The 15,145-nt window shown below is 35.9% G+C and overlaps 1 protein-coding gene across 17 annotated transcripts in view; it reads left to right on the top strand.

The window, feature by feature from the left end:
- The window catches only part of cacna1ea (calcium voltage-gated channel subunit alpha1 Ea), a 126,961-nt gene that overhangs the window by 74,912 nt on the left and 36,904 nt on the right, over positions 1-15,145 (top strand). For 16 of the 17 annotated variants that reach the window (XM_089119789.1, XM_089119784.1, XM_089119786.1 and 13 more), the window contains 3 exons: positions 10,722-10,825; positions 11,899-12,075; positions 13,262-13,434. In XM_089119789.1, the coding sequence (XP_088975915.1) occupies positions 10,722-10,825; positions 11,899-12,075; positions 13,262-13,434 (454 nt within the window). Of the gene's footprint in view, positions 1-6,439; positions 6,487-10,721; positions 10,826-11,898; positions 12,076-13,261; positions 13,435-15,145 lie in introns of those variants that run through there. The other variant, XM_089119788.1, reaches the window with a different exon arrangement.

Genomic DNA, 15,145 nt, shown 5'->3' with positions numbered 1-15,145 from the left:
TTTATTCTTCCTGCAATGACTCCCATCTGCCCAACATACAGTAGATAGTAAAAAGATTACATAATCTGGCCTTAATATAAACTGATTGTCTATTGAGACCTGAAAACAGACTGGGATCAATGTTTTGTAGCGTAGGTCTGATTCATTTTAAGGGAATGGGTTCCTTTGGACAGTTACTGTACCTGACATTGAATCAGTTCAAAAAACAAAGTAATCACTCAAACCAGGCCTGGATTGGCACAGAGTGGGGTGGGCTAAGCCAGGGCTCAACAAAAATAAAAGATCAGAGTTTTGCTGGCCCCTTCTATATTTTTACTGGCACTGAAAGAAATATAAGGAAAAACACTTTTCCATTAAACTCTATTTATTGTATACATTTTTTTTTTTGTGTCAGGGAAAATGTAGAGGTGTTTGGTCCTAATGAATGAACTGGGCTAAGCTAAGGGCTATCAAAGTTTCACAGCAAGACAGAGAGATTTAGTGCACGCATTGAGACGAGAGCTATCAACTCGACTTAGTTAAGGGAATAACATACTGTAATATGAAAAAACGGTGGACTATCCCTTTAAGGTGCGAATAACGTGGAGTTTAATGTATCTTATTAAATATCTTCATATTTAATTTGTAAATATGAATATACATTTTTATAGCTCTGATACAAAAAATGGCACTAAAATGGGCCATATCTTGAGCAGTTGAAATGTGCTAGAAAACGTAGCCAATTTAAGAACGTGCATTTATTGCTTGAACGGAACAAGAACATTATGTCGCATATGCATAGTTCAGTCACTTTCTCTCTTTGGCTTGCTGTTGATGCTGTTAAACTGAACGTTTACATTGGAAAAATATCGAAAAGTAGCGCAGTGGAATGGAAAAACACGTTTTTTTTATTAAGCCATGTATTATATGGGTTTTTTTTTAGTATAACTAATGACCTATAACTAATGTGTATTACACATAATATGACAATCTTTGATGGTTCCCATGTTTGATAACTAACAGACTGACATTGTGTATTTTTTTTATTCCTTTTTCTTTCAAGGAAGTTCAAAAATGCACAAGTTACTTATAGAGAGCTAAATGAAGGAATTAGCTGATAAAAGTGATGCAAGAACTTTTGAGTTTTCAGGCTAATCTCAGCTCTCTATTTTAAGTCATTTGGCTAAACTAGTTTCTTCATGACGAGGACCTGTTCTGGGGCCTGTAATTTCTCCTTTACTGGCTTGGCACATAGGATGGGTAATAACTGGATGGGACACTCTGTGTCAGTCAAAAGAAATTCTCTCTGTCTGGTAAAGTCAGCATTGTAAGCTACTACTTCATAGTCGTGCAACTCTAAAAATGTAATCAACACACTTGGACCAACCTATCACAATCAGGAATTTGACATTTCTGTTGCAAAAATATGCATTTATGAAACCCTTCAGTCTATAGTCAGCAAAATTCTAATAGTAACAATTATTTGTTCACGCCCAGGTTTTAAATTTTATTCACTGTAATCAACAGGAAAGACCATCAAGGGCACTGCTGATTGGGTCTGGGGTTGCTATGGTGAGAATAGTGGGTGTGTCATAGCCAGATGGAGGGAGAATTTCCCCTGCTGCTGTGTGAAGCTCCAGTGATGGTGGAGGAAGCTTTTGAACCTCAGATGATGAGCAAACTGACACACATTAAAGTCATTAAAGTGTGGAGTAGTTATATGGGCTATGGGGATATTTCATAACATTCATATTCATATTTCATTTATATTGTCTTCAGAAATATTTTAAAATACTGTTCCATTTGTTAACATTAATTAAAGCATTAACTAACAGTAAACAATACATTTGCTATAGTATTTATTAATCCTTGTTAATTAACAATATCAGTTTCATTTTTCATTAACTAACATGAACCAACCATGAGCAATACATTTGTGAATGTACAGTATTTTGTTAATCTGTGTTAATGTTGGTTAGTAAAAAAAACAGCTGTTCATTGTTTGTTATATTTATTTCACAGTTCATTAATTAATGTTGCATCGTGCAACATTTCATGTTAAAAATACCCGTTTTTCGAACCCATACATACTTAAAAAATTACCTGATGGGCTGAATGAGCCCTTCTCTGATCACTGCGATTGCCTCTATAATCCTGTACAGTAAAATAAATAAGAGGGATTCGGGCTCGAATTTGAGACTGGGCATGACGTCATACGCGTTCACGCTCATCTGGCTATGTTTGGCAGGTTTATGTATTCGCCGCCATTCGACAAAAGTAGAAAAACACTTTCGACAAAAGTAGAAGATGGATTCAAAGAGACCGGCTTGTAGTTCATTCCAAACCCCAGCGCAAACTCCACATAAGACAAAGAAAATAAAACTTTTGTCTAGTGCCAGGCGTCGGAATAAGACGAGAGTCATCATCGGGAAGGCTTTCAACAAATGGAGAGATCTGGTCTGCTCTAGGGCTCAAACGGGATCCTATACAAAGTAATAACTTATATTGTTCGTGAACGTGTTTCCAGAATAATACAATCATAAGTGGATACAGTAAGCGCATAAAAGAGTTCAACATGGAGATAGATGGAAACAAAAACCGAAGTTTTCTACTACCCCCCATTTTCCCCTTACATATAAATGTGTAATTTACTCAAATGCCTTTCTTTTCATAAATTTAAAATGACTTGCAGATTTATTTTATTACCTCTGAAGACATTATTTGTACTTTTTACATTAAACTATTCATGTAATGAATTAATATTTACTGTCAAACAGGACTGATTGCTTTATAAGGCAAAATAAATCAAGCAGCTTAGGTCGAGGGTTTAAACACTCGGATTGGGAATAATTAGCACTCATTTGTAATTTATTATGGTTTCTGATGTCTGCTCTCTGCCTCTTTCTGTCTTCCACTTTCTCTCTCTCTCTCTCTCTCTCTCTCTCTCTCTCTCTCTCTCTCTCTCTATCTCTCCCACTCACTCTCTCTCTCTCTTTGTCTGTTTCTCCCTGCGTGTTTGACAATTAGTTAAGTGTTTGCTCTTTACCCATGATGAATAATTGATCTACTGGTGTCTTAATGATTCATATGCCATCTGTCACAATGTAACGGCTGCATGTGTGAGTCAGGGGCCCATCAAAGAGCCGTGTATCTGCAGCGGGCAGAGAAGGATCATTAACCAGTAGTCTGGCTAAGTGACAGAAGACTGAAAATACCGCAATATCAACAATGTGAGGGATGTGGAAAATGCATGTGATGATATCTTAGAAATCTTGAGAGGATTTACACACACTGACATTTGGTTTGCAGATCAAATTAGGTGTTATTTTAAGTGGCACAGTGGTCTTGCATTTTAAATTAGAATTTGCAAAAGATTGTCGGCTAACAGAAATTAGGGCCCACAGGCTTTGTATGCCTTAAAAAAATGGCAGGCTAGCAGTTACCGTTGACTCGCGCCTAGCACCTGCGAACTATGCAACTAGAACGACTGTATGAACATTTTTGAAAACTGTCTCCACTGATAAAAAACACCCAGACTAACTTGGATAGGGCCCTATGAAATCCGTTGTATTTTATTCCCAAATTCTGTTTTATTCTTTCCCAAATTCCTTTTTTTCCGTTTTAATTTTTGGGAATTAGTTTATTTACCCTTGACAGGGCTCGAAATGAACTTTTTTACTTGGTAGCACTGGTGCTACCAACTTCAAAAAGTTAGGAGCACCAGCGAAAATTAAGGAGCACCCACCAAAAATTAAAGATAATTTCTTTTATTTAAAAACAACACCAATCAACACCAACAATCACTGGGGCTTTACACATCCTGTGGCCAGGATTTAAAATTTGGTCTCCAGGCTCTCTGTCCCTCCTCCATCCATCTCTTTACTGAGGCTGAGGCATCGAACGCCTCCAAAGGAGGACCCTCAACGCTGATTTGAATTAGATCTTCTACTGTGTTAGGATGTAATGAAGATCTAATGTCTGATTTTCATTCCTAAATGACAACTTTTTGTCTATTAAACATGTCTATTATAATTCACAGCGGAACATTATGGTGCTACTGCTGACCCAGAGAGTATATTCAACTACACAGTATTGTTATTTCTGTGTTACAAATATTCTTATCACAGAAGAACTTGAATCGGAACTAGAATTAAAGATTATGGTTTGGATATAAACCCTGACGTCTACAGAAGCAATCAAAATAGAGACGAGCACATTTTGAAAGTAACATGGAGCTTCAAATAACAATTGTATTGATTACATTGTTACTCCACTAGGTGGCGACAAGTGACTTAAATGTATTTGTTATTGAATCATTCATTCAAGAGATTTGTTAAAAAACGCTGATTCATCCATTAATGAAACAAGCAAAGTATTTATTATGATATTACTCATATATTGCTATATAATACTAAATAAGCTATGTATTAATAAAACAATATAAATAAAAACGAAAAACATGACCTCACTATCAGCATTGGCATGTTCCACTCAACGTGTCCGACGACGAGGATGTTCGTGGGCTGTCCATCAAGCAGGACGCGGACATAGACACACACGATCACACACTCCTTGACAGACAGGTCGGTGTCTCCATCGATAATGAAAGAGATACTGAGCTGACGACACTTTAACTGCGGTGTTCTCGCGGATAGTATCTATCTGCTGTGACCCCAATGATATTGGCACACGTGACAACGGAGCGCCGCGAAAGGGAGTGATTGACAGCTGATATTAACCAATCTAAAATCTGCTTTAAAGTTAAGAACATAAGGATGAAGTTTGATTGGTTATGTAACGTTGGATAAAATGATGGTCCGGCCACCACGTATAAGCGCACATAAGGTACACAGTAATTTGCGAACTTAAATGAAAACAGGTCGCACCACAAATATTATTTGCACTCGCACTAATGCTCCCAAATATATTTTTAGGTCGCACAGGTTAAAATTCAGGAGCATATGCGACCAAAATGGTCGCAATTTCGAGCCTTGCTTGACTGTTATTTTAGTTGTAAAAAGAATGTGCTTTTATAGTTAATGATTAAAATGTATTAAAAAATATAAATAAATTAGCCTTTTCAGGACAAATACTGCATGATGCAACATAACACTGCACTCTTCAAGTAACAACAAAATGTGGTTATGAACTTTAAAATGTCCAGTAATATAAATTATATTAGTTTATATAAGTTTAATTAAGCGTTAGCATATAGCGCTTATATATTAAGCTTATAGCTTTGAGTTTCTTAACTTTTTGCCTACGAAAGCAGAGCCGTGGAGAGCCGCTTCGCCATGCTTTCATTGTTTTGATTTCGTCATTGTAGCTGAAATGACGGGTTGGGGGGTTTGTGTCACCCAGATTTGCTTCCCCCAGTCTGCATATTCACCAGACATACGTTCTTCTCCCACACAAAAACAAATATGTAAAAATTTCAAACCAAATATGTAAAAATCCACGAAATTCCACGTTAACACTAGATTCCGCGTTAATTGGCCAATTCCGCGATTCCATGATCGCAGAAATCATAGGGCCCTACTTGGAAATGAGGCCAGATGTCCAAAATCCTTAACCACCCCTTTAAGGACAAGAAATGTTAAAGGACAAGTTCGGTATTTTACAGTTGAAGCCCTGTTTTTAGATTGTTTCTGATGAAATAGAATGGTTAAGATTGTTTTTTAGACATATGATGCTGTCTCAAGAATTTTCGGATTCTGTGGTTGCACCCCCACACCTCTACAATGGTAGCATAGGTGCACAGGAACAATCCTTCATAAAACGCATAAAACTTTAGTGTACAAAGACGTGAAACTCACCGAGTGGTCTGGGTGGTCACTATATGCTCACACAAAAATCGCTCTGATAGCCCTTATGTATTAGTATCTTATGCAGCTTTTCTTAAGTAAATGTAGTAGGCTTAATTGTATTTTTAGATATTTTAATATGTACAGTGTCATTTGTTTGTTTTTTCAGAGCTTAATCCTGCTTGTTACTCATTAGTATGAACTTTTGCTATACATCACGCTCACATGAATCACAGTGTGAAGACATGACTAGAGCAAAGGCAGGAAACACTGCTTGCAGTCAGTGAAATCTTTATTGACTTCCAAATAAAGAATAAAAAATAACATAAACAAAAAGAAAAGTTCCCTCACCAGAAACATGCATTCCTTTATACTGAAAGGGTCAACCATTTTAGTAGGGAATTTAAATAATGTTCACATACATGATACATAACTACACTGAAAATGAAAATAATATTCAAAATATATCCACCTTAATTACACTTAATTAAAATAATACAAATAATAAACAAATACATTTCTACATACACTGAACATAAACACAATAAAACATGAAACAATAACCCCCTGCTCCCATTGAGAAATGGACTATTCCTACACTACCCAGAATTCTTTGGGATGGCATAAAATGAGGAACAGGAAGGCCGCCCATCCTCTTAAACACCCACCCCCGGAAACCATGCTGCAGACATGAACCCAGAAGGTAAGTTTTGCAAATGAGGATAAAACTAATGATTTATGTAAATACCAAAATAAAGAACATAAAGAAATAAATCTCTTGGTGTGATTTATCAGTCTATGTGCCAGACTAGAAAAAAAGTTATCAAATAATGAGAAACAAACATTTATATATAAACCAAACAAACAGGGGCCTACACTACCAGCAGGGCTAAAATAGGACTTTTGTCATACACAGGAAGCCAATTCTGCATTGTTTTTGTGGAGATCTTGTGGTCTTTTGATAGTTGTAACATGTCTTACTTTTCATTCAGTGCCAGGGAATTGTCACACCAGCTTTGTGTTCCTGACCCACCCACACACAATATTGTTTTCAGAGAAAACAGTCAAGATCTCTTTCCTTCCTCTCAACCTCCTCTCAGTGTGAGGAATGATGCTTTCCTTGCTTGAAATTTGTGTTTTCTTTCTATACACATGAATATATATTTGCATTATCTTTATCTGCATATATCTTTATCTTTATATATATTGCATATATCTTTCTATACACATGAATATATCTTGGCTTAAAGAGCTTTTGTCTCTCTAGGCAGTGATAGTTTGTAAATGCTAACATTTATAAACACAAGCTGTTATGAATTATGTAAGCATAATTGAACATGTGCTGCTAATGTTACAAAGGTTTTTGCAGTGATGGATCCATCAAGGCTTACAAGATCGTTTTAAAAAAACGTTTCTCAACGGATGTCTTAGTGAAAACTATCATTCTGCCTCTTCAGATACCTTAGAGAATCGTGGCCATCATAACATTTTACATCTAATTTATTATCCTTTAATTTTTGTTTAATATTTTTCGGATTGCAGCATTTGTGCCCTTGTCATTTAGAGACGCCCTGCATCTGTAGGAGCAATTTTCTCTCTTTCTTGCTTTAGGAGTCTTTCAGTGAAGTCTTTCATCTCATTCCCGTGCTGCTATTTTAATTATTTCACAGGTCCTAAATAGAATTGCTGACATCCTGCTACCTTGACGCCCCAGATGTGACTAATATGCAGGACAATCTGGGATTAATATTCCACTGTTCAAAATCCCTGCTGAGAAATGGAGTGAAAATCTTGGGTGGGAAATATTCTGTGGTTTGTTCTATGCAGTTAGTAATTTCACTATGGATGGTCTACAGAAGTTGTTTAAAGTCACACTCCGATCATATTTTTTTTAGCTATTTTTAAACATTCCCAGTGGTCTTTAAATTATGATTATGCCATTTTTAGCCAAAATCACAAAACCTGTGCTGTTTTCTGGGACTTCACTTCAGCAGAGCGGCAGTAGCTCATTAGCAATTCTCCTCTGGGTTGTGGGCGGAGTCGACTGGTACCTGCTTTCGGGTACTTTTTTTTTATCACCTCGAGCAAGATTCTGAGCGAGCTGAGCCGATACTAAAATGTGACGTGAAAACAATGCCGACTGCTGATTGGTCATAGAGAATCATCTCCATTCACTGCGTTATCATTGCATGCGCCAGATGGAGTATCCAGAATAACCCTGCCATTTTTAAATAGTTTGACCATTTTAAATAGTTTGGAGATAGTTACTAAACTCACTATTATTATGGCAATTCGGAAGAATACGCCGTTTGGTGGCCGAAGAGAGGATCCAGCGAGAGCTTGATGGGACAAAGAGGGATGAAAGGCGTCGCTATGATGACCGGGTACTATTTGTGGCGGTGGAAAACAACAGAGCAAAAAGCGAGCCGAGTTGAGGCGAGCCAATGCGAGCTGGTACTGGTAATGGAAAAGTGCCATAAGATTTAACATTTTTGTTTTTCTGGATAATTCTCTGTGTTTCGCCTATGGGTGGCAGAAAAAAACATCTAGCCAAAAAAACTAAATACATTTTTAACGCTATTTGAGCATAAGGGAAAGCTCATGTTAGAGTTTGTTGCTGATTTGAAATGTTATTTAATTGTGAGTTCGGCAAGCAGTTTTTTGGCTCGTTTCCACTGAGCAGTACGGAACAGTAGAGTGTTGGTGCACAGCAGTCTACTATGGTCAACCCAGGAGGTGCAGAGATATTGAAATTTGTGGCAAAAATGATGAACTTTAAATTGTGTCAAATTTTTTATCAAGAATCGTAAAATATAATTACTTGTATTGTGTTATAAGATTTTGATCATAATACACACTCCATACAAAGTCTCCCTCATCTCGTGGGGTTGAATGTGGTGGAGTTTAATTAGTCAACAGTGCCATGTGAATTGAATTATGAGAGAATTCAGAATTTGTAGCTTTGGTTGAGATGTTGGAATGGACGGTTGATCCTAGGTTACACACATGGCATCCAGTGGGTAGCTGTCAGAAACCAAATCATGCCAATGAAAGCTTCTCTTACTCGCACACTAATGCTCTTCTCATTTCCCTGCATGCTGCATCACAGATGAGTTGCCGTTTCCTGTTAGGTGGCACAGCAAATAAAGGACAGCATTAGCATTTTATAATGAGCCAGAGAAGAGGGATTCTATTCATTCTAATCTGACCAACACTAATCATATTACATTACAGTATTACAAGGTACTTTTCTGGCCTGCATCTTAGGAGGGTGCTAGTAGGGATGGGTATGAGGACCTGCACAGCAATGATCAATCAGGAAAATGTATTGCGTTCCTCTGTAAATTCTTTGAATTTTCTTCACCTGCATGTATTGTAGATGTATGTATGTATATTTGTGTGCAAATATGTATTACACTTTTTATAATTTTACTTGCAATTCAATAATATTGAATTTATTTGATAAATTACTTGTAATTATTCCACATTTGTAAATCGTTTTGGATTATTGCACCTGCTAAATGATTAAATGTATAATTTCTTTTCAGCAGGGTTTCTAAAGCATGCAGGAGTTCAGATGTTGTAAATAGTGTACAGAGATCTCTTTTTTTATTCAGATCAGTGACTTCAGGTAACCCTTAGCTTTTAAATTTTTCTATGTTGTATCCTGCCCCTTCCACACTCAACCATTTTTTTTTTTAAATTATATTTCCATCAGTGCACGGTGGGCAGCAGTAATACTTTGTAAAAGCTAATAATAATAATAATAATAATAATAATAGGGGGTTCAGGATTTTCCTCTTTAAGTCTGGATAATTATTATTTTTTTTTTTGCTTAAAATAAGTATCTACTAAAAATAAACAAACAACATTCATAATCATAAAAAATATCTTAATTATTTTTTTAATTAATTAATTTTAATTTATTAAATTATGAGCAGTAAACCAATTTTTTTCCCAATTTTAACTGTTTTGTATGAAATGCTCTTAACATGCTGATTACTAGGCCTAATGCTAAATATATATATTTAAAAAAAATGTTTTGTCACAAATCAGAGTCATATACTTTATGGCAGATACAATAGGCTATAATTGCAGCATCCTTATTTTCTGAATAATTTTTGTGAAAATATTATTTATAATTTATTGACTGCTCACTGTCATCTGTCATCTGTTGCTCTTGAATTGCTTTACGTCTTTAGCAGGCAAGAGAAGCAACGTGCGTGGAGCGGAAAAGGCTTGATTGAACTTGTTCTGTTCTACATAACAATTTTAGAGTGCCAAATGATTATTCCCAAAAACAGCCCCGAGTGTTGTGCACTTAAACTATAGAAACGGTAAAATGGGGCTACAGTTGTTTTTTTGTTTTTTTTAATCGCAGGACATTTTGAACCAAGCCGGGGTACAGAGCCGAACCGTGGTCCTCTATTTCAGAGTTTTTTAGTTGTTTTTTTTGACATGAAAACTTAGGTTAATAATAAATAAATCCACCTCACCAGCTAGACGGTTTGTAAACAGAAGTTCAAAGACAAAATTCTAAAGATGGCTGCGCTCTTGTCTAGGTCTATACTTAAAATAAACGAGTGGAATGAAAGATAGAGATGACTCATTGGTCATGCCTGATGAATATAACCTGCATTTAGAAGAAAGCTGTATATCAGAAGTTACCCTTATTAAAAAAGTGTGCTGGCAGTCATTCATTTAAAGGGATTACCTCATTAAGGACCACATGCATTGAACACAGCTGCTCTAATTACTCCCCTATACCTACAGTATCACTATGAATCATCACTATAGCTACGATTACCATGTCACTATCGGTGGAGATTGTGTAGTTTATCCAATATCACCATTAACATATTTGTGAAATATTTATATATCCTGCAAAACTGTTTAATTTCTTCGCCTAACCTATGTTTGTTTTTATTTTGTTAACAGGATTCTGGCCACAGCAGGAGCCCATATGAATATTTCATTAGACCTGCGAACGCTGAGGGCTGTGAGGGTATTACGGCCCCTTAAACTGGTTTCTGGCATTCCTAGTATGTTTACAAATCTATATGAAGTTCTTAATCACACTGTGTTATTTAGTATTACACTGCATCCTAATTGGGGGCAAAGCAATAAAACAAGAAGACATAAATCCAACCGCAAAAAGTTATATGACTCTCCTGGTGTGAAAACACACAAGGACATTTTTATAATAATAAAGTTAATACTAACTTTCTAATTGCATCATTATGTTTGTACTCCAATTCGTTCAATATAAAATTAAATGGTGATTATTCAAACATACATTAAATATTGAAGTAAAAATTATAATGAATATGTAATATGGTGCATATATTTGTCAACATGCTCCTCTAAAGTTATTTATGGTGAATGTAACATTACATGACATATTATTCATAGACTGTTTTATTTGCATCTTTTGGTACATTATCAGTGGTAGCAGTTCAGACAAATATCACGTAATGTACGTCTTTACAATGATTTGTTAATATACAGTACCAAGGGAGGCTAGACACCTCTGCAATGTATTTTTTATCATCACTCTAACCCACTGAAAGTAAAATACTCTATGGTGATTGGTAACATTATTTACCAATGGAGGCAAAAGTCTTTGGCTATGGATTTTGCTGTGCCTCCCTTGCCTTCTCTCACAAGCAGCCACTGATAATGACCTCAAAACACTTTTAGCATTGTACATGATTTGTAAAGTAATACATTTTTGACATTTACATCACATAGCCAGCTCCATATAAGTGGCTTTTCTGATATACTGAACTTCGTCGGTAGCTCACTTGCTACAGTTGGGGAGCACACAGGGACGAGTCCCATGGGACACTAATCATGCTAAAAGAGTTTAAAGACTTGTTGAAGCAGCAAAAATGGCATAATTGCTTCACCAAATCTGTTGTCATCACATGTTTGCCTTTTTCATTGTTTACTGTAGGTTCGCGAAACATGCAAGAAGCGCAATATCATTTTGTAAAAATGTTGCAATGGGCATGTTTTTCCAATGAGCCTAGGTTGAAATTTTCATTTAAATTATGTGTGATTGATACTAATGTTTATGTTTGATTGATATATATTTTTTTAAATGTTTTTTTAGGTCTGCAAATAGTTCTGAAATCCATAATGAAGGCAATGGTGCCACTCCTACAGATTGGTCTGCTGCTGTTTTTTGCCATTCTCATGTTTGCCATTATTGGACTAGAGTTTTACAGTGGAAAACTCCACAGGCAATGTGTACCAGGCACTAAAAGTAAAGCGGGTCACACACTGACAAGTAAGAACATGCGCTGACCAGATATACACATTTAATTTATATTTATGTCAGATGTTGGGATCCGGTGTAAATATTTTGAATACTAAAAAATAAAGAACATTGGAAACAGACCTTCACAAAAATTTCAGTGGGAAATTGTTTTATAAAAAATATTTGGTTTCTCTGAAAGCTGCCGTCCGTACGTTTTTGGGGTTACATATGATCCAAAATACATATTTGAGAAAATACATAACCAGCCAGTGTTCAAAACTATCTGCTTGCCTTAGCTCTATTTCAAAACGGTAAGCTTGATTTCAATTTCAATTCAATTTGATGGCGGATCCAGAAAGGTTCAAAAGACAATCACCAGTGACAACAGGAGACTCACCCACTGACTTCGGTGTGTCTAAACAGAAAAAAAAGACTGCAACCTGTACCCATGCGAAAACAAGGATACGTATCGGAAGCACATTACATGGAGTCACGCAGAGTGGACGTTGTTAACATTAACAATTTGAGAACGAAGTATAGTTTGCATGGTTTTTCGTAATATGGTAAGCGATTTTATTAATTTAATCTGCGTGATTTACTGCAATGTCAGAACCAGAACAAAAGTGGATGTTTCTTACTTGTTCAGATGACATTTTCCGATGAAAATTCTTATGCTCATCAGTCACACTTCCAAAATGAATAATCTGTAATTCTGAATGCCACTATCCACACTGGCGTGGCGACTGACAGCTGCACACTCTCCTCAAACATTGTGTTTATCCGCACTGTGTCGTTTCGAAGTATAACCCACGTAAAGTTGATGACTCCGCGAATGACTGCAATTGCCGATTTCGAACAGAGATGGCGACAAAAAGAAAAAAAACTGTGGACTGCAGCTTTAAACCAACCATCTAGCATCTTTTAGGGTCACAAATAACTCATTCTTCTAAAAATAAATTACCATAATACACATGCAGTATTAAAATATGAGATTAGTATTGACAAGAATATTATTATTATTTGCGTGAAAAAAAAAAAAACAGGTTCCCAGGTCTATACAGACCTGGGAATCAAAGTCTTGCCTCTTTATGTGGGCCAAAATCAAAATTAAACAAACATTTGACATAGATACAATAAACAAAATTAAAAAGTATACTATACATTTATAATTCAGTACATGAAGAAAAAAAGTATTTGTCTCTCTTATTTCCTCTAGACTTATCTGAATCTGATCAATGTGGGTTCAAGAAATGTGCTGAAAATTTTACCTGCAATGACGAATGGCCCGGACCCAATGATGGCATCACTCAGTTTGATAACATCCTATTTTCCATACTCACTGTCTTCCAGTGCATCACCATGGAAGGGTGGACAGCCATACTCTATTATGTGAGTTTCTGCCTCAGCTGATTTGTAGCAGTTCTGTTTCTGTGTTATAATCCTAATTAATAAAAGTATATTCTTCATGTAATGAAATGTTTAAGCATTAATTCACTGTTAAAGATTTTTGTTTTTAGACTAAACAAATCATTAGCATATGTGTTTCACTAGCAAATCTTTCACATTTTATGCAGTTTAATAACTCGTTATGTTATGTAATAATGTCTTCCTGAAGAATTATAAACAAAGGTTTTTGTTGGTACCATGGCTTTTTCTTTTGCATTTGTACTGGGAGACGTTGATCCTTGGTGCTCATAAAGGCAGAATAGTTTTGCTTTGTGTCTTAATTCCATTCCTTCTCTTCTCCCCCAAAATAATAAATGGCAAAAGAAAAATCTCTGGCCTACAGGCCCATTTTAGCTGAAATAGATGTCATTGGTTGATGAACTTCCTCCAATCTTGCAGCTGTGACCTGGCATACTTGTACATGGATTTTACACACAGTATGCAATACGGTGTAGCTTTCACCTGATTTCTTATCTTCTCACAAGCATTTTGTGATTTTATCTCCAAATTTTTCCAAGCACTGGAAAATGAGAGGTGTTAGACATAGTCCTAACACTGGAGCTTTTGGTGAAATGAGCTTAGGTGGTTGACTTTGAACATATATATGCTGAGCTGGCTCCGATTTTGACTTTTTATCGTGCTGGTTTCTGAGCATGGACGTCTGGAGGAGAACTTCCTCTGACTTTAAAACAATCATGCATTTTTAGTTTGAGATTAATTTATGTTTATTAAAGGGGTCATGACATGAAAAATCGAATTTGCCTTGATCTATAGACCATTTTGCAAGATGTAAACAACACTGTCTGGTCCAGAAACACTTCCTGTTTCAGTTTGTAACTGTTTTCTTTATTTCACATGTAAAGAAAACATCTTAAAGATGTTTGTTTAACTTTTTGATTCAGTTGTATATGTTCTGTTGGTTGTATTTTATCCCAGCTTTTATGTAGTGTTAAAAAACTGAAACAGGAAGTGCTTCTGGACCAGTGTTGTTTACATCTTGCAAAATGGTCTATTGACATATTAGAGGTACCATTCAAAAATCATGCTAGTTTATCATAAACAACACATTTATTTAATTAAGCAGCAAAAATGTCTCGATTGGATACTGTGGGATTTGTGACGTCACACAAAATATCCGTTGCATATGCCTGACTCCAGAGCAAGGCATCGATGAATAGTTTTGCATTATTGCACCATAGGTCCACTGGCATCCAGTCACGTAACGGCTGACATTTGCCTACAATGGATGTGAGTGTTGCGTTGCGTTCAAATAGACCTGTGATTCACTTTTGAGTTGTGACCCAATGCTTGATAAACACGGGTTTAATCCCCTCCTGGAGCTAAAATATATTATTAAAATTTCAGTCAGTAGATTAGGTTTCACCTTGTAGAAATTATTCATTGTGAGTCTAGCTAATTACATTAAAATAAATGTAAAAATATCATGATCTTGTACTTTTGAATGTCTGGAAAGTTAATTTGAAAATTCTTCGATCAAATCTTCTGGGAATTCTGCTTGTTAAAGTACTGTTTCTTTTTTCATAATCCAAAGAAAACACAGATATATTACTTAATAATACGCATTTATTTATTTCATTATTGCATTGGACAGTACAGACGTGAAAGGAAGCATTGTGGAGAGATAGGAGGATGG

This window comes from Pimephales promelas, chromosome 14 (assembly GCF_988280905.1).
Source record: "Pimephales promelas chromosome 14, fPimPro1.hap1.1, whole genome shotgun sequence".
Classification (NCBI taxonomy): domain Eukaryota; kingdom Metazoa; phylum Chordata; class Actinopteri; order Cypriniformes; family Leuciscidae; genus Pimephales; species Pimephales promelas.
This window is presented reverse-complemented; position numbering and strand designations above follow the sequence as displayed.